The sequence below is a fragment of the Lytechinus pictus genome, chromosome 17 (assembly GCF_037042905.1).
Source record: "Lytechinus pictus isolate F3 Inbred chromosome 17, Lp3.0, whole genome shotgun sequence".
NCBI lineage: Eukaryota > Metazoa > Echinodermata > Echinoidea > Temnopleuroida > Toxopneustidae > Lytechinus > Lytechinus pictus.
In genome coordinates this window covers 18,218,608-18,245,734 of record NC_087261.1, presented here as the reverse complement: position 1 = coordinate 18,245,734, position 27,127 = coordinate 18,218,608, and the positions used below count along the sequence as shown (strand labels likewise).

Here is a 27,127-nt window from a genome sequence, read left to right as displayed (position 1 = left end):
CCAGGTGGAAATCATCCCAGAACAACACACGTGAGCACCCATATGCTTTGTTCTGGGCAATCTGAATAGAGATCATCCCAGAACAACATGTGTGAACCCCACATGGGGCCAAAGTGTGTTGTTCTGGAAAAAATCCAGATGGAAATCATCTCAGAACAACACATATGTGCCCCCTATGTTTTGTTCAGGGCAATCTGAATAGAAATCATCCCAGAACAATACACGTGGGCCCCCATATGTGTTGTTCTGGGCAATTGGGATAAAGATTATCCCAGAACCAAATATGACGGCCCCACATGGGACCACTGTGTGTTGTTCTGGGCAATATCATGAGCCACTTAAAGAAGTCATTAACAGATGCCTTTTCATGTCAGTACAAAGTCTCTTTTCGTGATAATAAGAACTGCTATGATTTTTTTGTTTTTCCTGTTTAAATAATCATAGAGGCCTATATGAAATGCCAAAAAAATTGATCTCACGTCCTGTGCTCGCAATATTGATGTAGATTTTATGATTATGTTTGTAGGAATAAAAAATAAGATGTACTCAAAACTTAAGTCTTTAGTTTAGGAGTTATTAGGACTACCTCTGAAAAAAATACAAAAAATTAGCTTTAAGTGGCCGAGCGGGGGAAAATGTGGATAAAATGTGTTTTTCCCTGCATACCCACCCCCATTGGCAAAATGAGCAACCGCCTATGCATAGTTTATGTTCTCTTGAAGTTATGAGAATAAGTGTCACCGGCTACTATCTATTCAACATACAACTTAAAGGATACCTTATTAACAGTAATTAGCGCCAAAATTGACCATAAAGTGAGTTTTACATCTTTCAACTTAAAGACCACTCACTCGCTCACTAAACTCGAGCTAAATAAATTTGTAATCAATCCGAAATATTTTCAAAAAGGTTGCCCTCAACTAAATTATCGCAAAACACACAACTACTTCATGTAGTAACGCAATCTGACGTTGGAAATACTTGTTTGCACAAAAATTCCGATTTTGACATGTAAGTGCTTTTATTTCGCTTTGCCAAAATGGATGCCATATGGTTCCAAGATGAACCTCCTGCATGCAACATGGGACCCAGATGGTTCACATCTGGGTTCCACATTCAATATTATCCAGCAATATTGTTAACCATAATTTGTCAAGTTTTGTAAACTCGCTCGTTATACATGTATAGAAGTCAATGACAAGACCTGTTAAATAGGTGTAGGATAGGATTAGGATTTAGGATTAGGATGTAGAATTTTAGGATAGGATAAGATAATACGGCTTTGTGTAATGAGTTGCCAAAATGTGCTTCAATGACCTTAATAACACTAATTATTTTTTTAATGAACCCACGTGGAGCCCACATTGGGCCCAGATGAGACCCAGGTGGAAACGAGACCTCCAACCCATGCAGAACCAATTTGGGAACCCGGGTGCAAACGGTACATAGATCCCATATACATGTAGGAACCCACATGGGGCCCATGTGGGTTACTATCAGCCATACTTGTACTTAAAAAAATACCTAAAGAAATAAAAAGACGCCCATCTCTTGCCTCCTTCAAAAACGGCTATAAAAAATTCCTTATTGATGCCTATAAATAAATCTGGATGTTATAATTATAAGTTATAATTGCCTTATTACCCCTCATACACTTTAAATTCTCTCCCTCTTTCCCCCCCCCCCTCTCTCTCTCTCTCTCTTCTACGATTATCATGATTTTATTATGGTCTTGGGAGCCCGGCCTTAGAAAGGCCATTGGCCTATGCTGGCCTTCATATTCTCATTTATTCTGTTGTTATTCTATTTTTGTATCCTTATTTGTATATAGTGTATTCTTTGATTTGTATGTTGTATGTTTTTTAATGAGAATTTGGAATAAATAAATGAAAATGAAAAATACTTGAACCAATCTGGGTACCATGTGGGCAAAATTATCCCATATGGTACCCAGATAGGTCTTCATGGGGCCCAAGGGGTTTATCTAGGATCTATATGGGCTCTATGTTCCACGGCCACATATAACTTGCATTAAACCCACATGCCCATTATGGGCCCGGATGGGGACAGCGGTGCAAACGGAATATGGGCCCCAGATGGGGCATCTGGGCCCAGATAGTTCACAGGTAGACCTTTGGGGCCCAGATGGTTTATATTGGCTCTATCTGGGCCCTATGTCCCACTGCCCACATGTAACCCACATAAAACCCACTTACCCATGTGGGGCCCAGACAAGGCCCAGATGAATTGATAAAATAAATGTCATCTGGGTCCCAGATATACATTTTGGGACCAGATGGTTTATCTGGGCTATATATGGGCTCTATGTTCCGCGGCCGACATGTAACCTGCATAAAACCCACATGCTTGTATTTGGCCTGGACGAGGACCAGGGTGCAAACGGATTGTGGGCCCCAGATGTCACCTGGGTACCATATGGGTTGCCCATATTTTACCCAACTCGGAACAGAATTGCGCCCACAGGATTACCAGATGGGCCCCATATATTTTAGCTACCTGGGAAGGGTTAAGGTATATCACTGAGTTTCAGGTCACAAAGAGATCAAAGGTCATTAAGGGTCAATGAACTTTGGTTATGTTGGGGTATGTTTTGAATTACCGTCATAGAATATTAATCAAGTGTCACTATACATCCTGTGTGAGTTTCAGGTCACATGTCTAAGGTCATAGGTGATTTAGGGTCAATTAACTTTGGCCATGTTGGGGTATATTTCGAATTGCCGTCATAAATCTGAGAGTCTATGGATCTAGTGCATAAAACTTACACACAAGAGTGATGAAATATAATTGAACATTCTTTCCGAGTTTCAGGTCACATAACTAAGGTTAAAGGTCATTTAGGGTCAATGAACTTTGTTTTTTATTATCATACTGATGTTTTTTGTGAATAAATATTCAATTCTTGTTTTCAATTCAGCTGCTATATTTAATTGCGTAATTCAGGCGAAACATCCAGAGGCTTATTTAAACGTAATTGTGTATTTAATAGGTTTGTGAAACTAATGTTTACTGTTGTTGCTTCTGCTTTCATCTTTTCCTCAAAAGTTAGGATTTATTACAAAGTTTGATTTTCAAGAACATGTGTACATTTATTTTCATATTAATATCACTTTGTTTAATGAAAGCACCAGTTAGAAGAGCCACCAATGACAGAATTTTGAATTCTTTGGGCAATCTCCATTGCCTCCTCCTTAATTTAGTTTTAGTCGTATATTTTTAAACATGTGATGATTCCATTAGAGGCCTACCCTACGTTCTCAGTTTTCCCTTAAAATACAGTAAGATAAATATTAAATAGAAAAGAAGATTTTCTTATTCAGAAAAAAAAAATTGTGCATTATTTTGTACTCGAACCATTTGTATTATACAATTAAGCGTTAAGGATGAGGACACGACAGCAGTATGCCTATAATTAGGTGATTTCCATATTTAGTACGGTTTCAAATCCGTTAATTTCCGTATCACGTAACTACTCAGGGGTTTTCTTTTATTCTCTCTTGCTTTACTCCAACTACATAATGTTGCGAATATTACACCATTTAATATCCATTCAGACGCACATAAGTATTTTTATTCAATAATAGGCTTCGCTGAATCATTCACATCACTCCATCGTTACCCAAATATTACAAAAGGTTTAAATTCCGTAAATCAAACAAAACGATGAACAGAGGCACATAAATGCCTCGCCACAGTTGAGTTAATTCAATGTTATGTTCATTATTTTATTGCAGTTGGGAAATATGAATATCGTGACCCTTCATTCATCCTGAAAAGTAAAGGTGTCGGAAGCTTATTTGGTAATATGACGTGATGGTACTGGGAACTATCGGTTTAAAGTGTAATGTAAACAAAAATCCTCTTTGATAATCTAAATAAAGCTATATATAGTGTTTTTTCCCCCTTAAATTATGGGTTATTTCATAGTTGGCCAAGCTGGACATTTGTATGTGTGGTGGGTGGGTGTGGGCACGTGTGTGTTTGTACATATTTTATTCTTTTTTGTTTTGTTTTTTAATGTACATAATTATCGAGAAATGTCCGTTATATCATTGAGGTAACTTTTTTTTTCCATTAATGCAGTGATTTCTTTAAAAATGTCACCCTTTATTTTTTGTTCCTCTCAATCTCTCGCAAAACATTGACTGGTTCCTCTGTAGTTATATGCATATTTAGTTGATGACAATTGCATTACCCCGTTTCTCAAAAAAGTGTGTCAATTATTAGTCTGGAAACCTTTGCTAAAAAGGATTACACTTAAAAGGACAAAAAAGTAAATTGAAGTATATTGTCCCGGCGTTAGGTGATACCTTCTTCATGTTCTTCTTCTTCTTCTTCTGGAAACGGTACAGGCCACCGTCTAGTGTATTTTCGCGCATACATTCGTAATTCCGAAGCTTCGGTTTTCCGAAGGTTCCGATATTCCGAAGGTTCGTTATTCCGAAGGTTCGTATTTCCGAAGGTTCGTAATTTCGAAGGTTCGTTAGTCCGAAAACGAAATGAGGTTCGTTATTCCGAAGGTTCGTTAATCCGAAAAAGAAATGAGGTTCGTAATTCCGAAGGTTCGTTAGTCCGAAAACTAAATGATTAACTAACCTTATTTCGTTTTCGGAATAACGAACCTTCGGAACAACGAACCTTATTTCGTTTTCGGATTAACGAACCTTCGGAACATCGAACCTTATTTCGTTTTCGGATTATTGAACCTTCGGAATAATGAACCTTCGGAATAACGCCACAAATGTTCGGATTAACAAACCCTTTTACGTTTTCGGATTAACGAACATCGAGGTATAGGCAATTTACGTGTTTCGGAATTACGAACCTTCGGAATAAAGAACCTTCGGAATTACGAACCTTCGGAATTACGAAGTGTAACCGTATTTTCGTACTGGTGAAGTGCAAGTGTATGTACATTATCCGAAAAAAATTGCTTACAGCGTGCAAGTAAAAACAACCACCGTTATTATGGATCTGGGCCTTTTGTACCTCTTGTTTGTGAGGGTATAAAGCTAACCGTTCATGTGGAATATGATTAATCCTCTACTACTGGAAACAAAGGGACCCAGTGCAAACTATACATACTCTATATAACTCAGTAGTCAACAGTTTAAATGTTTGTCTCATCTAAAATTGATTCCCCTCTCTCGCTGCCGTTATCCCGTACCCTCTCTGCAACTGCCTTTTCTCATGTACTTCCTCCCATACTTGCTTTTACTTATTGATGGCTCTCTACTTTCTATGTCTGTACACACTAAGAAATATGGGTTCAAATTTGAACCAAAATGGTTTTACAGCAGCAAACAAGGGGTTACTGTATAATGAGTGCAATTATGCTGATTTTGAATCTTTAATGGTGCAGTTAGCTATAAATTAATGATGCAGAATTGAACAGTATAATAAAGTTGAAAGGTTAAACCTTTCATAACCTCAAGTATGAAGCACCTGTAAAGGTGAAAAGTTGCACCTTTGAGGGTGCAGACGAGCATTTATTGGTGCAAATACAAACAAAAAAGCTTAACTTTCACCCATTTCCATTTAAGGTACAAGTTTATACTCCAAAAAAGGTTGATATAAGTGTTAAATTGCAAACATTTTCTGGGTGTGTATTGTTTTCGTCCCCTCTCTCTTTATCTCTTCCCCTGGATTTGTCTCTGTGTCTTCCTCACTCTATTTCTAGGACAAACATAAACGCACTTTATTATACCCCCACAACATACACACATTCACATTTATGCTAGGAATCGAGGACTTTGTTTGAATAAAGATTTGTCACTCTACATTTAATGCCAACAATTTTTGGACAGTTTATACACGTTACGAGTCACGAAGAATCTCGTACATCAATGATCAATATGAAACTTAACTATTATACCGAACACATCTCTGGTTTTATCTTTCGAATCGAGGTCTTCACTCTGCTCTTCTACGGAAGAGCATATAATTTTAGACGGCTTAAAATGGGATCGCATGCAGGGTCGTATGCTCCTCTAGAGTATGTAGGGGAAGGCGGGGTAAGTTGAGCATAGGGGCAAGTTGAGCCACCACCCCCAGGCCAATAATGAATGAGTCAGACATTATGGTGGTGTCATGTATTGATGACCCATTACATAACCCTTAACCCCACCACATTCTTTTCAACTTTGAAACAAAAAGTACTTTTTTAGAGGGAAAAATACAAATTTCAGCCAAAAAAGTAAAAAAGGGTGTGAAATAGATAAGTGTTTTTTACACACACACTTCTTTACATATAATAAAGCATAAGAACAACATTGTCAGTCCAGGTATGGATCTTCATTCTTGTCACAGTCTTTTACATGATGGATACATAAGAAATGTGTGGATGCGAAATTATCGCATTAAGTTCGGACTGGGGTAAGTTGAGCCAGCAAACATGGGGCAAGTTGAGCCATGGTTATTCTTATGGTAATGTAAAGAAAAACAAAATCAAACCTTAAAAAGCCATCGATATGCAGGCAGAAAAGAGCAAATTCACATGACAGTTCTTTTACTTTTAGAGAATGTTAGTATTTTTAGAGAATTAGCAAGTGAAAAGACTTTAAATAAAAAATTGACATGCTGGTTCTTCCCGCATACATTTTGTACATAGTTTTTGTGGCTCAACTTACCCTCGAAGGTGGCACAACTTACCCCACAGATGGGGCAAGTTGTGCCACTTGACATCGTTTTTTTCAAAGGTCACAACGACTTTCAATGTGAGGGTAGAAAGTTGTATATAGGTGAAAAAGATTTCCCAAGAATCATATTTAAAGGCAAGGTACTTATTTCTACAATATTATTAGCCATATCAATTCTATCATGCAAAATGCAAAAAGTGTCACAACTTACCCCGCCTTCCCCTATATGTCCTCGGTTCAATTGTGGTCACAAACATGCACACGTGTGTTCTCTCTCACACACAGCCATTTACCCGCAGCCTCACAACCCCTCTCATACGAGGTGTAATACTCAATTTTCAATTCAAACATTTACACAACTTTCAAGCTATATATATATATATATCTATTAGTTTATGTTTTAATAATAATACGAGTTAGAATGGAATAATCAGTATAAATACCATGGAAATTATATTCAAATCATTGTATTTTTATGATCACCACGTGCATTGCGAGAATCTTCAATAAAAATGTGTACGAAATTACAATTGAAAAAAGTATGTCTCTTGAAATTAAAATTGATTATTCTTTTTTTAAACAATTATTTATCTTTATCTGCCACGATGAGGACAGTTCCATACAATATACAGATATAATTATGAAGCCATAAAGAGCCTGTTTCATTGGCTATGATACACTTATCCGTTTATAAAAAATCTACTTTTGTGTTAATGTGTTTAAGACGATTGGTGGCTAGACCACGATCCATGCGAAGATATGCGTTTTGTTTATGATATAGACACATTTATTTTAAGACCTGCATAACATAACCCATTGACTCGAACATACATCATAAAGGATATCTATAATATAAATATACAAATCTTAAATTCTTAATTTTAAAAGCGTTAACTTTTATTCAACTTACCATGTAACCACCATGCGTTAGTAATACTACCCATTTTTATATTTCCATATGTAAAAAAGAGAGAACGCTACATATCATTTTAAGACCTGCATAATATAATTCATTGACTCGAACATACATCATTAAAATATTAACAAATATTCTATTCCTAAATTTTGGATTATTATAGTATTAAAACTTATATATACCATGTAATTACTCCGCGTTTCTAATACTACTAATTTTCATATATTAATCTGTAAGAAAGAGAACGCTACACGATCAGTTACACTAATATTACTAATATCAGTTTTAACATTACAAAATGATATGATACACCCATTTTTACCCGTTAAATTTAATAGTTAATGGTACAAACGATTGAAATGTTAACTGGTACGGAAATCTTTGTTTGAGGGCTTGTGAATTATAAATGAAAACAATATATCAACTCTATTTAAGGTGTTATAGATTAATAGACAGAATCAAGAAAACTAAAGATTTTTAAAGATTATACAAACATCGGGTGGTAAATACATGAGTGATGGAATAGAAGTTTTGCATTACGTATTGTGCAAGATCACGATCTCGTAGCACATTTTCTTCATTTCAATTTGAATGGAATCTGATGTATCTTAAAACACACCTGTATAACTTTAAACCTTAACTTGTCTTATGCTATTAACGGCGCTTTATATCCTCCGGAAATAGCGCTTTATAAATTAAAATTATTATTATCATCATTATTATTATTATTATCATCATTATCATTACTATCATTATTATTATTTTCATTATTATTATCATCATCCCCATTATTATTATATCGTTTTTAATGTACTCTTAAATAAGTAGCTGTTTATACAAGTTGATAATTTGCAGAGTTTATGAGATTCTACAATTTTATTATTTAGTTATTCATTCATTTATTTATTTATCTTTTACGTATCATTTGAACAAGGTATCCTCATCGGTTTATTTCGAATTGGTCTGATGTCAATTCGTCCAATTACCAACTCATCTACTATCATTTGGGCTACCATTAGTTCGTTCACTATGCACATGGTCTAATTGTCATTTCGTCTAATAAACAGTTGGTCCAATAGCCACGTAGCCCATATAACATTTGGTTTGAATGGACTTGGTGTTACTTGGGCGACATGAATGCAAAGGAAATGGGTTATTAGACCAACTGGTTACTAGACGAAATGGTCATAGACAATCTGGTGATTGGACGAAGTGATTATTGGACTAAAATGATTATTGGACCAAATGGTTTTTAGACGAAATTTTTATGCACGGAATGGTTATAGACTAAATGAAATTAGACTATGTGATGAGAGGACGAGTTGGCAGTAGACGAATTGGCAGTTTACCACCCTATCAGTAGTCAAATACTGTTGTACTTGGGCCGGCGGGGGCCCTGTATAACATAAAACAATACAAAATACAAGCATCATAAAATGCAAATGGATAATACAAATTCTAGACATAAACAGATGGAAATTTCAGGCATACATCTACATTTACATCTACATGTACACAATCACATTTTACACTGGTCAAACAACAAATGGCATGACTAAATACTATGAAAATTCTTGTTTGGTACAAGTTATTTAACAATTATTAGACAAAATGAATCTTTTATCTTGTAATTCTTTAAGCTACCCCCTATTCCTAAATAATGTCACGCCAGGGAGAAGTTCCCAATACTTAGATGCTTGATGACATTAGTAGAAAGAACAAATGAATTTCATTGTTAATCCCCAGGCAGAAACTGGAAGAATACACACTTGTTGTTAACGGTATGTATTAATCTAAATCGTATGGCCTATAAGGGTTATTATAAATGGCAAGTAGTGAAATAAAATTTTGGTTACTAAGACCACGAAAAGCTTGAACATGGAAAAGGTATGATTGGGTCGTCCTAGTTATAATACAACTATTTCTTAAGATCGTCCCATTACCAACATCCACATAGTGGTGCCGATCGCGGATGTTAATTTGATTGGCGCCTTAATGATAGTACTTGAAGGATGAAATTAAGGTCTTTTCATGCACTTTAATTCAAGAGGCCCTCTACGTCATCCTTGGTGAGGTTGTAAAGGTGCAGCAAATTCGAAAGATGACTGAAATGACCTTTGAACTCCTGTAATGAATGTGATTAAATGAAAGATGAAAATAAATATGAATAAATTTTAACATTGTATTTAAACAAGGGCCTCTCTAGACGCGACTATAATTTTAATCTACACACCTCAGACAGGGGCCGCGGAACGGTTTTCAAAGTGGGGGGGCTGAGCCAAAAGGGGGGGGGGCTGACCATGCTAAAAATCACATGCATATGGTAATTTTTACATTTTTGTACACGGTTTTGGAAAAAAGTGGGGGGGGGGGGGGGCTGAAGCCCCCCCCCCCCCCCCCAGCCCCCCGGTTCCGCGGCCCCTGTCAGAAATGAGTGATTCAATCCCATTCCTTTAATATTTGAAGAGCTTAGTTGCAAAATGGGTTAGGTCCATTTTCCCTAAAATTCGATTTTTTTTTTTGTCTCAATGTTTAGACTTTAAGTTGTCGATACCAAAGACAAGTTTAATTTCCCATTAAAAAGTAAACAAAAATGGCAAAGAAAAATAACATTTTTTAAAGGGGTTTGGTCCATTTTAGTTTGGTTGCAGAAGGGGTTAGGTACACAAAAGTTTTTTTTTTTGAAAAAAATATTTAAAAAAATATGAAGATAGGTAGATTTTTCTAATTTCCAATTTTATGTACACATGGTCGATGGTAGGGTATCATGAAAATTTAATTTCACATGATATTGTAATATGGGAGAATAAAAAAGATGATTTTCTTGAAGTGGACCTAACCCCTTTTGCAACAAAACTCTTCCAAAGAGTAAATTTTTCAAAATGTGTTAGATCCATTTTTCAAAATTTTTATTGTTTTCTGTCTTAAAACCTATTGATTTTTAGTCGCTCCGATGATGCCCAAGAAAATTTGAAATTCACATCAAAACGTGAATGAAAACGCCAAAGAAAGAACACTTCTTTTCTTCAAAAGAGATTGTATTAATTTCAGTGTGGTTAGGTCTACAATGATATTTTTTGAAGAAAAAAAAATATATAGAAAAAATTGAAGACAGGTAGATTTCGTTTATACCTAATTTTATGTTCACACGATAGGGTAGTACATCTTGACAATCTAGTTTCTCATAAGAATATTGCAATAAGTGAGATTAAAAAACACGATTTTTCTCGGAATGGTCCAAAGTGGATCTACCCCCTTTTGCAACAAACTCTTTATTTATCAAAAAGATAACTTAACGAATGTTGCATTGGAATTGTCGAATGCTCATTATATCATTATCATTGCCTTCCTGAAACAAAACGGTTCATTTTGGAACAATTTTTTACCTCATGACTTAACTATTTATCCGTGATGAATGAGGTTGCAAATGTCACTCCATGCATGTGCGGTATAAACCAGGGTTGACCAAGGGATTGCTTTGAGATCACGGCCCAATGTAGGCATGTTTTTGGTTCACCAAATCGCCCCAAGTATTTTATTCTCAGTATAGAAATGTTTTACCCGAGATGCGCTGTGTTGTCAATAAAGAGGTCATTTAAAAGGTTGGATGGCGGAACGGACAAAATGATTTAAATTTAGACTGTAAGTTTGAAGAGTGGTTTTAAAAACTTGAATATGCACGTGCGTACAATTTTGCTGAGACCCCATCCCCACCTTGCTCCTCCCTTTCTGGCTGGGTGTGTCAAAACAATCGGAGTATAAATAATAACAAGTGGAGCGCCTCTGGCTGTCTCACCTACATCGCGCGATTCAATATAGCAGCAGTGCTGACTTTGAAAACTACTATAAAATAATTATTAAAAAAACACCATTCATATTATGATAAAATACTACGTTCATTGACAATAAATGACATTTGACCTTGATCATGCGACCTAAGACTTGTCAATGATACTTGATTACCCCTATATCCGCATTATATAAACTATATCTTAAAACTTTGAAAGTTATGACAACAATCTAATAATTACCTCCAAAATGGCCAAAGTTCCATGACCTTAGATGACTTTTGACTTTGGTCGTGTGACCTGAAACTCGCATGAGATGTTCAGTGATACTTGATTACTCTTATGTCCAATTTTTATGAACTACATGTAGATCCATACACTTTCAGAGTTATGAAGGTTATTCAACAAATGAAGAGTTTAGTTGCAAAAGGGGTTAGGTCCACTTTGGACCATTCTGAGAAAAAACATTTTTTTTTTCTCACTTACTGCAATATTCTTATGAGAAACTAAATTGTGATGATGTACTACCCTATCATGTAAACATAAAATTGGGTATAAAAGAAATCTACCTGTCTTCATTTTTTTTCTATATATTCTTTTAAAAATTATCATTGTGGACCTAACCCCTTTTGCAAGTAAACTGAAATGAATGATTAAACAAGTGATTTTTCTTTGCCACTTTTATTCACGTTTTCATGTAAATTTCAAATTTTCTTTGTTTTCATCAAAGCGACAAAAAAATTAGAGGTTTTGAGACAGAAAACAATAAAATTTATGAACAATGGACCTAACCCCTTTTGACAAATGGGCTCTTCAGAAGAGTTTGTTTGCAAAAGGGGTTAGGTCCACTCCAAGAAAATAATTTTTTTAATTCTCCTATATTGCATATTCTTATGCGAAAATAATTTTTTAAGATTCCCTACCATGACAACATAAAATTCGGTATAAAAGAAATCTACCTTTATTCATATTTTTTTAAATATTCTTTTCCAAAAAAATCGGTGTGGACCTAACCCTATTTGCAACTAAACTGGAATGGACCTAACCCCTTCTGAAAAAAGGGATTTTTCTTTGCAATTTTTGATCACTTTTAAATAGGAATTTCAACTTTTCTTTGGTACCATCTTATAGAGCTACTAAAAATCTATACATTGAGACCAACAAATCAAATTTCATGAAAAATGGACCCAACCCCTTTTGCAAGTGAGGTCTTCAAATATCCCCAACATGGCCAAAGTCCATTGACCTTTGGCCTTAAGTAGTTATGGTATAGACCTCATACCTATTTGACCCGGTCATGACCTTTGACCACACGACCTTTGACCCATGCCCTTTGACCACATGACCTTTAGTCCGGTCAGCCTTTGACCTATAGCCTGTCAGCCTTTGACCTTTGGCCCGGTCAGCCATGACCTTTAGTCCGGTCAGCCTTTGACCACATGACCTTTGACCCATGCCCTTTGACCACATGACCTTTAGTCCGGTCAGCTTTTGACCTTTAGCCCGGTCAGCCATGACCTTTAGTTCGGTCAGCCTTTGACCGCATGAACTTTACCCTGGTCAGCCTTTGACCACACGACCCGATGGGTTGACCCAGACTTCCGGCCAGCCATGTCACCATGAAATGGTATTACGACACAGTTACGCAACCACCGGGATGTCATAGAATTACCCTTATTGCACCCTACGGTATTGCACCACCGTTGCGTCATCGCCGCGTATGGATGACTTCCGGTCGACCTTATCACACGATGCAGCGACGCGACGTTGCACGGGCATATGATACGATGCACAAAAAGACATCTATACAGTTTCTTATTTAAAAAGTTATCAATCTCCGCCTACAGCGGATATGTCAAGCGCCTCGCATGACGTCACCAGTTACGCAAGCACCGTGATGTCATATCCCAGGGAATTACCCTTTACCCGGTATTGCACCACCGTGGCGCAATCGTCACGTATAGGATACGATGCACAAAACAGACGTAAGATTTCTGCACAGTTTCCTATTGAAAAATTGATCTTTCTCCGCCTATATACCAGCAGATATGTCAAGTGCCTCGCATGACGTCACCATGAAATGGTGTTAGGGACGCAACCACCGTGATGTCATCCCAGGGAATTACCCTTATCGCACCGTATCGGTATTGCACCACCGTGGCGCAATCGTCACGTATAGGATACGATGCACAAAACAGACGTAAGATTTCTGCACAGTTTCCTATTGAAAAATTGATCTTTCTCCGCCTATATACCAGCAGATATGTCAAGTGCCTCGCATGACGTCACCATGAAATGGTGTTAGGGACGCAACCACCGTGATGTCATCCCAGGGAATTACCCTTATCGCACCGTATCGGTATTGCACCACCGTGGCGCAATCGTCACGTATAGGATACGATGCACAAAACAGACGTATGATTTCTACACAGTTTCCTATTGAAAAAGTTATCTTTCTCTGCCTACCAGCAGATGTGTCAAGTGCCTCGCGGTTCACGAATCAATCACCCCATGCACGGCCAACGCGCGTCATTGAACTTGGGATATCCTATTGGAAAGCTAGGTGAAAACCGACTCTCTCTCTGCCTCTTATTACAACAATTATTGGTAATCCAACATGTGATTATACTCATGATAATAGTGACATCTCAGGCTCTACTCATTCCAGACTTTTCCCCATCAAAACTCTCTGACTTTTTCATACTGTTTTGTTCATATTTCCATACTTTTCATTTTAACTGCCCGGCTCTCTGACTCGCAAAAAGTATACTATATTGAAACCAGTAGATGACTCCTTTAAATCAACTTCATTCATCCGCAGTACAGATGGTGATAACATGAAACACTATACAGTCAAGGATGATTCTTTATTCTTATCATTTATTCTATTCCATTTCAATGTAGATAGGTTCAGATACTGTATAAACAGCAGATTTTGATACAAAGGTAAAATAATGTAAGTTTTGTTCTCAAATTATGTTGTAATAACAAACTAATTGTTAACTGTTCATTGTTAATATTAAAGTGAAGTTCTCGTTTTTCTATTTCTTCGCTTAACTTAATGGATTGTAACACATGTCTATGGATGGCATTAAAAAAATATGAACACAATGAAGTTCAAACTGTCATTTATGTTGACGGCGTTTTCTTGGATTATTATTATTCGACAAGCTGATGTTTGTGCCTTTAGTTGTAGACTCCATCTTCACCCTCCGTTTCTTCTCCACCATCATCATCGTCATCGTCACCTTGATACTGGAATAAACCATCGAATTGTGAACCATGCCTGGCTTTAGAACACTCTCTGTACGGCTTTCCGGAATTCCATGCCATTCTCTAATCTTTCCGAGAGATCGGACACGATTTCATGATAGATGTCAGCGTCTTCGAGGTACACGTTCTGCTGCAAGAACTGAGAGTAAAGATCGAAAAAGATGCGTTTGACTGCCCACATTAGTTTCACGTGAGCCTTTGCTTTAGCGTCTTCTTCTTCCATTCCTTCTGAGATGTATTTCTGATATTTTTCGTCTCTCAAGTCCTTGGTGGCCGTCATGGCTTGCTCTAACCATCCTCGATAAGCGAGGTTGTCTTCAGTTTCTTCCATGTTTGCTGTCATTGACGATTCGTGTCCATCGTTTTCTGATACACTCGTTTCGGAATCATCGTTGGATTCTTCAACTATTTGCATTTGAGAGGGTGGGTCGGAGTCTTCATCTTCACTCGTTTCTTCTCCAGTATCATGCTCATTTTGTTCATGCCTCTGCATATCATACTTCCTACTAAAAGTTTTATCGCATCGTGAACAAGCGTAACGGTTGGACATATCCAACGTATTCATGCTGACTCGATGATTATTTGTTGGGAAATGAAGAAAATTAACGTTCAACCTTGTAATTATACGTAATCATAAAACGCACGCGAAGGTACTTTGATTCTTACGGATTTTTGCGGATTCCTACGGAATTTTACGGATTATAGCTTACGGATTCTAGCTTACGGATTCTTACGGATTTTTACAGATTCTTACGGATTTTTACGGATCCTTACGGATTCTTACAGATTCTTACGGATTTTTACAGATTCTTACGGATTTTTACGGATTTTTACGGATTCTTACGGATTTTTGCGGATTCTTACGGATTTTTGCGGATTCTTACGGATCATAGCTTACGGATTTTTGGGGTGATTGATTCGTGAACCGCGAGGCACTTGACATATCTGCTGGTAGGCAGAGAAAGATAACTTTTTCAATAGGAAACTGTGTAGAAATCATACGTCTGTTTTGTGCATCGTATCCTATTCGTGACGATTGCGCCACGGTGGTGCAATACCGATACGGTGCGATAAGGGTAATTCCCTGGGATGACATCACGGTGGTTGCGTCGCTAACACCATTTCATGGTGACGTCATGCGAGGCACTTGACATATCTGCTGGTATATAGGCGGAGAAAGATCAATTTTTCAATAGGAAACTGTGCAGAAATCTTACGTCTGTTTTGTGCATCGTATCCTATACGTGACGATTGCGCCACGGTGGTGCAATACCGGGTAAAGGGTAATTCCCTGGGATATGACATCACGGTGCTTGCGTAACTGGTGACGTCATGCGAGGCGCTTGACATATCCGCTGTAGGCGGAGAATGATAACTTTTTAAATAAGAAACTGTATAGATGTCTTTTTGTGCATCGTATCATATGCCCGTGCAACGTCGCTGCATCGTGTGATAAGGTCGACCGGAAGTCATCCATACGCGGCGATGACGCAACGGTGGTGCAATACCGTAGGGTGCAATAAGGGTAATTCTATGACATCCCGGTGGTTGCGTAACTGTGTCGTAATACCATTTCATGGGGACATGCTGGCCGGAAGTCTGGGTCAACCCATCGGGTCGTGTGGTCAAAGGCTGACCAGGGTAAAGTTCATGCGGTCAAAGGCTGACCGGACTAAAGGTCATGTGGTCAAAGGGCATGGGTCAAAGGTCATGTGGTCAAAGGCTGACCGGACTAAAGGTCATGGCTGACCGGGCCAAAGGTCAAAGGCTGACAGGCTATAGGTCAAAGGCTGACCGGACTAAAGATCATGTGGTCAAAGGGCATGGGTCAAAGGTCGTGTGGTCAAAGGTCATGACCGGGTCAAATAGGTATGAGGTCTATACCATAACTACTGCCTTAGTCATGTGACCTGAAATTCGCAAATGATGTTCAGTGATACTTGATTACTCTTATGTCCAAGTTCTATTAACTAGACCAATAAACTTAGAGTTATGTTGTTATTTCAACAGATGCCCCCAACATGGCCAAATTTTATTGACCTTAAATGACCTTAGACCTTGATCATGTGACCTGAAACTCACACAGGATGTTTGGTGATATTTTATTACACTTATGTCCAAGTTTCATGAGTCAGATCCATAAATTTTGAAAGTTATGATTGAAATTCAACAAATACCCCCGACATGGCCAAAGTTCACTGACCTTTGACCTTGGTCATGTGACCTGAAACTCTCACAGGATGTTCAGTGATACTTGATTACTCATATGTTCAAGTTTTATGAACTAGACCAATACACTTTCAAAGTTATGATGGCAATTCAACAAATACCCCCAACTTGGCCAAAGTTCATTGACCTTACATGACCTTTTATCTTGGTCATGTGATCTGATATTCGCACATGATGTTCAGTGATACTTGATTACTCTTTTGTCCATGTTTCATGAAACAGCTCAATAGACTTTTTAAAGTTAAGATGGTAATTCAACATATACCCCCAACTTGGCCAAAGTTCATTGGCCCTAAATGACATTTGGCCTTGTTCATGTGACTTGAAACTCCGGCAGGATGTTTAGTTATACTTGATTTCTCGTGTGTTCTGAACTAGGTCTATATACTTTTTAACTTATGATGTCATTTCAAAAACTTAACCTTCGGTTAAGATTTTGAAGTTGATATCCCCAACATGGTCTAAGTTCATTGACCCATTGACCTTTGACCTTAGTCATGTGACCTGAAACTCAGGCAGGATGTTTAGTAATACTTTCTTAAGCTTTTGTTCGAGTTTCATGAGCTAGCTTCATATAATTTCTAAGTTATGATGACGTTGCACGGGCATATGATACGATGCACAAAAAGACATCTATACAGACATCTATACTAAAAACTTAATCTTCGATTAAGATTTTATGTTGACGCCGCCACCGCCGCCGTCGGAAAAGCGGCGCTTATAGTCTCACTCTGCTATGCAGGTGAGACAAAAAAGGAAGTATTCCTTAATAACAACTTACCTTTGTGATGGATGAACAGGCTCTTGTTAACTTGAGTCTTGACTTGACCTTTGGTTGGCTTGATATCAGGGAGCAGTAGTCAGACATCATCTGTCGCTGTAGCGGATGTTCATTGTAGTAGGGTAGATGGTTTGATTCACTCTGATATTAGCGGAGCATGAATAAAAAACAATGAACGTATACGATATTGGTTTGAGCTTAGGCATTTTCCCATTAGCAACTTTGCTCCCATTTGAGGCGATTTTTTTTTCTCGATCGCTTCCAGTCATTTTATATTTGATAGGCCCACCTGAATATTCATCAAGGAGAAAGTCCAACGAAACATAAGGTGGATTTTATCAAAGGCGGATGTTGAATATAAAAGTTGTAACATTAAAAAAACTTGCTTGTTTATTAGGCAGAACACTGGGAATGAACTGAGAGTGCAGATATCAATCGATTTTATGTGGATTGATTGAATAAAGGACAAAACGAAAATGAATAGACAAATTGGTAATACAAATATTTTTTGGAAGATTAATAGCGTAATTGGTATATTTACCTGTGACAGCGTGGCAGTCCTAGCTGCATCTGCAATGGCTTCAGCAACAGCGATGACACATCGATCAGCTGTTTCTGATCTTGGCATATCAAACAAAGATTGTAGGTTGGTAAGTACTTGGCACCAGAAGCGAGACAAACTACACAAGATAGTAAATGAGGGTAAACGACAAGACATAAAACAAACATCTGCATTACTATTCTGGAACTTTCGGGGAAGAGCTGCCTCCGTATAACAAAATGTACATTGTGTTAGCTTTTGACAGGGTTTTTGCGTGAAGGTTTACTTTCATATGTTGCTTCAACAATGGAAAATGATGAGGTGGAGAAAAACATAACCTAAAAAAAAAAACTTGTGATGTAAAGGATGTAAAGAAACACAAATAAGTGTTAATGATTCAGATCCTGGATGGACAACCAAAAGAAGACTTGGACTTGATGGACTAAACAAGACAAAAAAAAAAGCCATTTAATTACGGATGGGTCTACATTACAAGTGCGTTTAAAGCATTATTTCGTGGTTAGATTTAAAACCCTAAACTTCAAGAATAGGGTGCTCTGACAAGTGTGTATGGATACTGATGTATTTTGATTTTATGTTTTATTTCAAAATTATATATAATGTAATAAGAATATTAATAGTAGAATTTGGCTCACCAATTCATTTTCCAATTTTGCGCGCATTCCTTGGACGATTTCCCATCGGTGTACTTGACGGCAAGGTCATCAAACGTGTCAAAGAGATGCTTTACAGGTAGAGGGATCCTGGATGGTTTCTTGAACATAACCTCAAAGACTCCATCTACGTATGGACCTATTGATGCCTACAAATCAACGATATTAAACCGACATCACAACTTCCAAATGCGATTTTATGATTATCATACATGTAGTTATAGTGATGACGATCGTTATGGAAATGGTGATACTGATGAGAATGCAAATGATACAATGTTGATAAAAAAATAACAGTAATGCTTTACAATCATTAAAAAAATGATGATATATGGTAATGATTAGACCAGAGTCATAAATGTTTCTTTGAACCGGTGCCCACATAAGAAATTTAATGTCACCAAAGACTGGGAATTTCACTATCACACATAATCGTACTGAGCAATTATTTGAAATTTAATGTGGATATTAGCAATGGACAATCCTATCATTTTCAGAATTACTCCCTTCGTGGCCTCAATTAATACTGGAAAGACTAGTGTCGTACGGATCACAGTACGCTCACATAGTGGACTATGTGAAATTATAATTCCCACTGTTAAAACACCCAGATTCAACCATTTTAAGATACAAGTACATGTATGTTCACACTGTGGACAATTTCGACAGCGTGACTGTGTTCACAGCGTGCTCACATAGTCGACTATGTGAATATGTGATTCACACTGTTGCAGTAATCAAGTTTAGCAGTGTGAAGGTGATTTCACACTGTGTTCCACACTGTGAACACACTCTAGCACTGTGTTATTTTCAGTAGGAGATACTGACTCCACTACCATTACATCGGAGATACAATAACTTACTTTCATTTTAAGCATGTGTGGGATAGCAAGATTCCGATCAAGCTCTGCTCTCTTTCTTTTAATGTTATCAGGCAGGTTGACTGCTTTCCTTGTTGGCCCTTCAGCATCAATCTGGGCGATTTAAACAGTCAATCGAAAACATACATCATCTACGCATTCAATAAATTGCAGCCTACATACACATTTTGTAGATATAGGGTGAAGATAGAGTCAAGCAGAGTCGATCCTGGGACGGTTAGGTGAATATCGATTTGCCCTTCCCCAAAAGAATATTGTTTACAACTTGAAAATTATAATAAGCAATGCAAAATACATTATAGCCTTGAAATCATTGGAAAACATGATCAGGCAATTATACTTGGAAAAAATTATGGCTTCTATCAAACTTTTCATTTTTTGGGCTAGCTTCATCCGTAAAATGTAGTAATTTTTGACATTTCTGATTTACTTTTGCCCACCCTCTCATCCCAATCGTGGATTTGGCTTCAGCGATCAAACATGAAATAACTCGTGATATAAGTACGAGGTAAAAAAAGACGAATTTTCTCAACTACACGATAAAACAACGCAAAACCATACAAATGTCACAATTCTAGCTAAAAACCTTCAAATGGACAGCATTCAAAGTCTGTAGAGATGGTCCTGATGTACGATTCGTCTCATCTGATACAGGTATCAAGGATTCATCTGAGGGAGGGGAAAGAAACATTTATTAAAATTTATATGAATTCAAAGGTTTTTTTTCAACAGATGACGATAACATACAAGCCAAGGCTAAAAAAAGTCGAATTCTCTGTACTTGAGAGTATTCATACCGAGTTCATCATTTACCGACAATGAGTGCTGTAATATGTCACGTTTGACGATTTTCTCTATATATTGATATGGAAATCATTCGAGACTAGAAATTTAAAGGTCTGTTTTTTTCACTCTGGGAAGATTCACAGGTGATTAAGGAAGGCATTTCCTTTTTTTTTAGCACAAGTCATGATGGGTACATTTTAAAATATTCAGATGTATTTACTTACATGTGTTCGAAGATAATTCTTTGACATCAAGAGCTTGGTAGCCATTGACAGGTGCTTTCGGTAGCTGGTTCTTACCTACCAGTGCAACACGAGATCCGTTCCTAATCTAATAAATGAAATACAGTTGAAAATCGATGTACCAATATTCAACCTCTCTCTCTCTCAGTAGATCGGTACTCCCTAAAGATATCAATCCAATGCATACAAACTGAAAGCAATATTACGCATCTTCCTCGGAACGCTGAAGTTATATTGCAGGGATACAGCAAAAAACAGTAATGGGTAAAGTAAAAAAAAAACAAGACCAGTAACTTTAGGATTAACAAAATGGTACATGTTGGCAAACGAGTACACGTCGTGAGGAGATCTGGCTTCAAAAACAAATCAACAAACTGTTGCCCCTATTTGCTTTGGAAATTAATTAGCGGATCCTTATCAAACTCAAGTAAATCATTTCAAATTGACAACCATGCACCATGTCAATATATTTACATGTACAGAACGCTTTTGTGTGTGGGTGATTTTAACACCCGTGCGTCGGTAGATATGGATAATCCAATTATTCCGTCAGAATGCCTCATTATTGAAGTTTACTTACTCATTCTTACTCCATACTTACTTTACTGCCGTCTTACAATGATTACAGGTTTGTAATTGCTTAAATGAGTGAGCATCTTTCTTATGATGTGAGTAAATAAAACATCCGGATTTATAATAGTTATCGCAAAATAAGGTAGAAGAAACCATTACGAACCCCGTAGCTCTTCATTGTATTGAACATGACCTTGCTCTGTGTCTCAGACATGTCGTCAACATCCTGAAGCAAAGTATAGCTTTCAGGAGATTCGATCCAAACTTTAAAAAAATGTATACGAGCGAAAATTCACTTTGGATAACTAAATATGAAACGTGAAGTATTGATCTTATCGGCAGAATGATGATCCATGTTGTTGTGTATCGGGCATTTCAGTTGAATTTATTATACTGCTGTTTCATTTAAATACTGGCAGTCAGAACGCCTACACGAAATGCCTAACATCCCTATTCAAGTTAATTTGATTAATATTACGGCCCTACAGGTACCACGAAATTTGTGTCATGAGAATCAACACCTTCCTCATTAAACACAGAATAGAGTACCGAAGCGATGACGTCAGTTACCATGGTGTCATGGCGGCCTGGGTCTAAACATATGAACCCGCCGATTGAAAGCGTGTGTTTCCCATAAGAGAAAATGGCTGCTATGTGAATTTAATCACTACTAGCATTTTTTTTTCAGACGAGCCAAAGTCATGTACAGACGATCGTCAGCTGCGACTCTGTTTAGAACCAGCCTGTCATGACACCATGGCAACTGACGTCGCACCTTGGTACTCTATTGCTTAATCTACGCCTGTCCTTTGTTCTGGTAGTCCGTTTATTGCGCCTTTTTTCCGAGTTGATCAATTCAGTCTTCTAACGCTAGGCTCCACCACATACTTTGTTGATCTTTCAAGCTATCGTGCTTTACCATTGTGGGTTTTCTTATCTTCTGTGAATGGTACATACATATTCATTTTCGGCATCATGAAATAATTTACATAAGCGTCAGAATTTACGTTAGTATCAGAAGACGTCTTTAAATAATTCATGTCAGCTTAAATTCAACACCTATTCTGATTGCCCTATATCATTATTATTCTCACCAAGGTCAACTGCATCAACATCCCTCGGTAGCAGGCAGAAACCCTTCATCCAAAGGCAATCTAGGATCTTCTGTTTGGCTTGCTTCACGGTATCAACATTCAAAACGTTTACTCGAACATAGGTATGGCCGTCTTCATCAACAACATCGATGTTCTACATCAATAGCAATGTAAACGAAAGTATAAGATATTTTTAGAGTACTGTATTTTCATTGCAAATGTATAACCTGAGTTTTTCGTAGGTATCAGTAAAGTACTTCTCTTGTTGACTTTCTAGAAAGAAACACACCCCAAAAAACACATACGATATGACTGTTCGCTCATAGAGTTTATGCTTTTATTGTTAATTACATGTACGTAGAGACTTTTTAAACCTACAATGAGATCAAAGATTTTTTTATTTTATTTCAGACGAGGACCTCCATTTCAAAAAAGTCCATAATATAAAAGGACACCCCTCATGATATACAAATACGGTCCGAAGTATATTATATGACTAAAATTGGTTTTGTTCTATCGGGAATTTTGCTACCAGTATAATCTCAAGTATCATAATTTCCGTGCACGTACAAGAGAATGAAAGTCGATCTCTTCATCTATGAGTTTATCAGCCTCCAGCGTGTAGTACGCAACCCCTGTCACAGCATCTATAGGACCTTTCTCTGCTTGGGTCTTTATTGCTTGGTACAGCATGAATAATGAATAGAGTCCATATACCTGAGGTAGTACATGAAACGAGAAAGTAAATAGAAAGAACTGTGCGCGAGCGAGTTCAACATTAAACATGTAATGGTGTACAATATACACTACCTTCTAATTACGTTCTACGCTATTGATTAATTTTCTTTTATAGCCATGACACATATTTTTCATAGGTATTTTTGGTTTTAAGTTCTCTTAAAGGAACTAAAAAAACCCCCCAAACATTGCGCAATGCTACATTCAATATACCACGATCAAATTTCAAAAGTGACCTATGTACGTATAGGATGTTTACCTTAATGGAAAAAAAAATCTAATCCATGATCATTCAATACAAAATCTAGTGCATTTTGGGTGTAGGAGCATATTCATGTTGTATGCTAAATTGGTTACTACAAACATCTGGTTTTCTCCATTAACTATGATTTTTCAGTTTAACTGAAGGTTAATACTACAATTTGATACTGAAGAAGTTGGGTAAATACTCTTATATATTTTTTTTTTCTTTTTAAATTGGGAAAAACAGGCCTCACCTTTAGGTATTCGAACATGCAGATTGAAAACCAATTGCTGATCAGTTTCTCGGTGATAGATTCAGTTCTTAAATGAGAGGATATACAATCATGATGATGCATAGTTTATATGTATGTTCAAGATAATTGCATAACAACGATATGCTAGACTTTATTCATGGAATTGGTTTAGTATCAGAAGTTGACGTCTCTTTCTAAAGCTTGATTTAAGACTTTATGATTCTGACATAATGAGATTCGATCTATTGTTTTTTTAAACGTAAATTAATAAGCACTGTTTACATTACGTTATGCATGACAATGATAACCCCAAACCCAACCGAAGGATTGATTTCTTACTTTGTGAATAATTTGTCCAGTGGTCTTCTGGATTCAGATGCCCCCATGATTTCATCTTCAACAAGTGCGGTCATCACTCTGAAAATTGAATGAACGGGATAAATGAAACATGAATATAAGTAATCGATGAACATTAAGTTAATTTGGTTTTCGCAAAATGTCAGCAAGTTACAGGATCACCAACATTGTATATATTTTGTATATCAGGCTTAGTGCCCCATTCTCTGCAATGATACTGCAGTGTGTTAGTTGAATGGTTGTAGACATCAGATCTCATATTTTGTCATGCAACTTGTACCTCAGTTTCCTCGATATACTTGTTCGTTTAAAAACCTCCATAATTATGTCGTCTTTGATAACCAGTTTTTGTCTTTTAATCCTATCAATATTTGTTGGGAAATCACCTCATAATCATAACTTGCATATCTTTCGGATCCTGCGAAACTGTCAAAGTTGGACAATTTGGAGCATTTTGAACGTCAATTATTTTCGTAAGGTAGAGAGGGTTCCCACAAGCAGCCATATTGGAGGACAAACAATAAAAACCTGTGCATCAGACTATGAAAAGTCATGGTTTTGCTATTGTTTTGTCCTCCATTATGACATCAGGGAACCTCTATTGTAATTAAAGCTTACCTGAGATGAAGGGGAGGGGGGGGGGGGGGGGAGGTTGTCTGTCCTGAGATAGGGGGTTGGAATGAGATCTCACCTGAGATAGGGCGTACATTGAGCAGTGTTCCAGATTTAGGGGGGTCTCCAAGGCAGGAAAAGCCCGCGAAAGGGGGGTTCAGACATTTTGGCAGACATGAGAAAGGGGGGGGGGGGGGGTTCTTTCAAAGGGAGGGAACGAGCATAGGCGTACCCTAAATAACACTGAGTGGAGGGGGGCGGGACTTACGTATGTATTCAACTTAAACCTCTCGTTTATCTAGTCGATCGCAATGTCAGGTGCTCTTTCAATATCAGGACAGATAATACAGGTTTTAAAACATTATACCATGGATGAGTTATTTGTCCTATGAGACCTCAAAAGAGATGTTATGTTGGATTTCAGTGTCGAATGGGTAGGAAAAAAGGGGTGTTGTACATTATTTGGGGGTCATATCAAATTTTGTTCGCAGTGGACAGTCAAATACTCTCAGCTTTCTTACTGTTCGTCTAACTTTTCTCAAACTTTCATTGATCATATTCTTTCAGTTCTCTTTTTCCACGCAAGCGTGCCTGTTTTATAGATTTTTTTTTAATGTGCTCCACGAGAATTTGGTTGTAATGCTGAATTTAGTTTGTCAGTTTCCTGTTCTTGCTGGAGATTACAGTTGATCTTCATCAAGGACTATACATGTAGATGTGGACGCAACGGAATGGGTATAAACGTATATGAATTATTTTGATTTGTTAATTTCTTTCTATTTAAAATACACTTTATATAACTCTGTAATTCTTTACAAAATGAAATTTTAGGGGCGTTTTTCAAATGCAGCTTGCTTCTATTTTTTTCTGGTATTTCCGTAAAATTTCAATTTTATGTGGTATTTTTGTTATTTGTCTCACCACTTATTTAATGAGGGACACATCTTGTTAAAAAGTGTACATAGCCCAAGTCGAAATTTACGTCAAACTTTGACAACACAAATTGTTCCTTTATCTATAACTAGGATTGTTCAAATGACCATGGAATATAGAACGAGGGCAAAATATGTTGTGGCACTGTAGTCTGTAACAGTGCAACCACGGAAGAAAATTATATAGTACATGCTTAAATGTAAAGAAAGGTGAGAAAAAATGAACTTACTCTGTAAAGACAATTGAATTCCATTCACTGACGAACGTGATTGCTAACAGGGATGCAATTAATTCCCTACAAAAAGAGAGTAAAAAAACCCGTAGGTCATAATGTTAGTAATTGTTGTGCGCTGTACCCGATTAATGGTGAACATTTCTTGAGCATGCAGTACTTTTTATTGAGCTATTTAAAATAGTCTTTTTTTTTTTTTTTTGGGGGGGGGGGGTTCATGCAGCACCACACACGCACACTCCGAAAAAAAGATGCATGCTATCATCCGAGACAATCTGGTTTCTAGACTGAAGTACAAAACTGGGGTGACTGGTATGGCATTGCAATGGTTAACATCTTACTTGTCTGGAAGGGAGCAGAAAGTGCGTGTTCAAGACAACACCTTTGATTTAACACCACTGCTTGTGGGGCTTGCCTCAAGGATCAGTAATCGGTCCGATTCTCTTTATTTGCTAAACTACGCCAGTTCATGATATCATTCAAGCAGATGGTTTCTCTGCACAACTTATCCTCTCCTTAAAGTCTTCAGAAATGGAGAATGTTGTATAGGGAGTCTTGGAATCTGCCTCCAGGAAGTACGGAACTGGATGGTAAGCAATCATTTGAAACTGAATGACAGCAAATGGAGGTGCTTTATGTCTCATCTTCTTTCAGACGAGTTCAGGAGGCTCTGACTTTGATGTCAATGGCCAGGTTCTGCCATCCCCTTCAGTATGTGATCTAGTGTCATTTCTTACAAGAATATAAACATGCGCCAACACGTCAACATGGTTTTTCGCAAGGCCTCAGTTGCTCTGAGACCTATTGGAATTATTCGGTCATACCTTAGTAAGAATGTGACTGAGACCCTCATTCATGCCTTCGTGTCTTCCCTTCTCGATAACCGTGAAAGTCTCTTGTCTAGAATCCCGGACAAAGATATAGCAAAGCTCCAAAGAATCCAATATTCAGCCGCAAGACTTGTCACCAGATCCAAAAAACACAACCACATCATACCAATACTCAAATAACATCACTGGCTACCCATTTAATTACGAATTCGCTTCAAGGTCCTTGTAATAACATTTAATGCTGTCCACGGTCTTGGCTCGAAATATCTCTGAACTCATTTCTCCATACACGCCCTCAAGTACACTAGGATCATCAACCCAACAGCTCCTTCAAGTACCTAGACTAAGAAATAAGACGCATGGTAAAAGGTCCTTCTCCTATAGCGCCCTTTGGAATTCCCTATCCAGTAATCTCCGATCACAAAATAATCTTGGACTTTTCAAATCCCAACTTAAAACATTTTTCTTCAATGAAGCATTCAATTAGATAA

At 37.4% G+C, this 27,127-nt stretch overlaps 1 protein-coding gene across 1 annotated transcript in view; it reads right to left on the bottom strand.

The window, feature by feature from the left end:
- Positions 1-7,144: 7,144 nt before the first annotated feature.
- The window catches only part of LOC135157259 (plexin-A4-like), a 68,748-nt gene continuing 48,765 nt past the window's right edge, over positions 7,145-27,127 (bottom strand). Inside the window, exons 25-37 of the mRNA XM_064112242.1 lie at positions 25,804-25,869; positions 24,012-24,089; positions 23,673-23,739; positions 23,008-23,154; positions 22,438-22,591; positions 21,507-21,607; positions 20,753-20,858; positions 20,329-20,411; positions 19,725-19,835; positions 18,844-19,010; positions 18,188-18,326; positions 17,647-17,787; positions 7,145-9,700 (exon numbers count right to left, since the gene is read on the bottom strand). Coding sequence (XP_063968312.1) covers positions 9,614-9,700; positions 17,647-17,787; positions 18,188-18,326; positions 18,844-19,010; positions 19,725-19,835; positions 20,329-20,411; positions 20,753-20,858; positions 21,507-21,607; positions 22,438-22,591; positions 23,008-23,154; positions 23,673-23,739; positions 24,012-24,089; positions 25,804-25,869 — 1,447 coding nt within the window. The 3' untranslated portion in view covers positions 7,145-9,613. The remainder of the gene's footprint in view (positions 9,701-17,646; positions 17,788-18,187; positions 18,327-18,843; positions 19,011-19,724; positions 19,836-20,328; positions 20,412-20,752; positions 20,859-21,506; positions 21,608-22,437; positions 22,592-23,007; positions 23,155-23,672; positions 23,740-24,011; positions 24,090-25,803; positions 25,870-27,127) is intronic.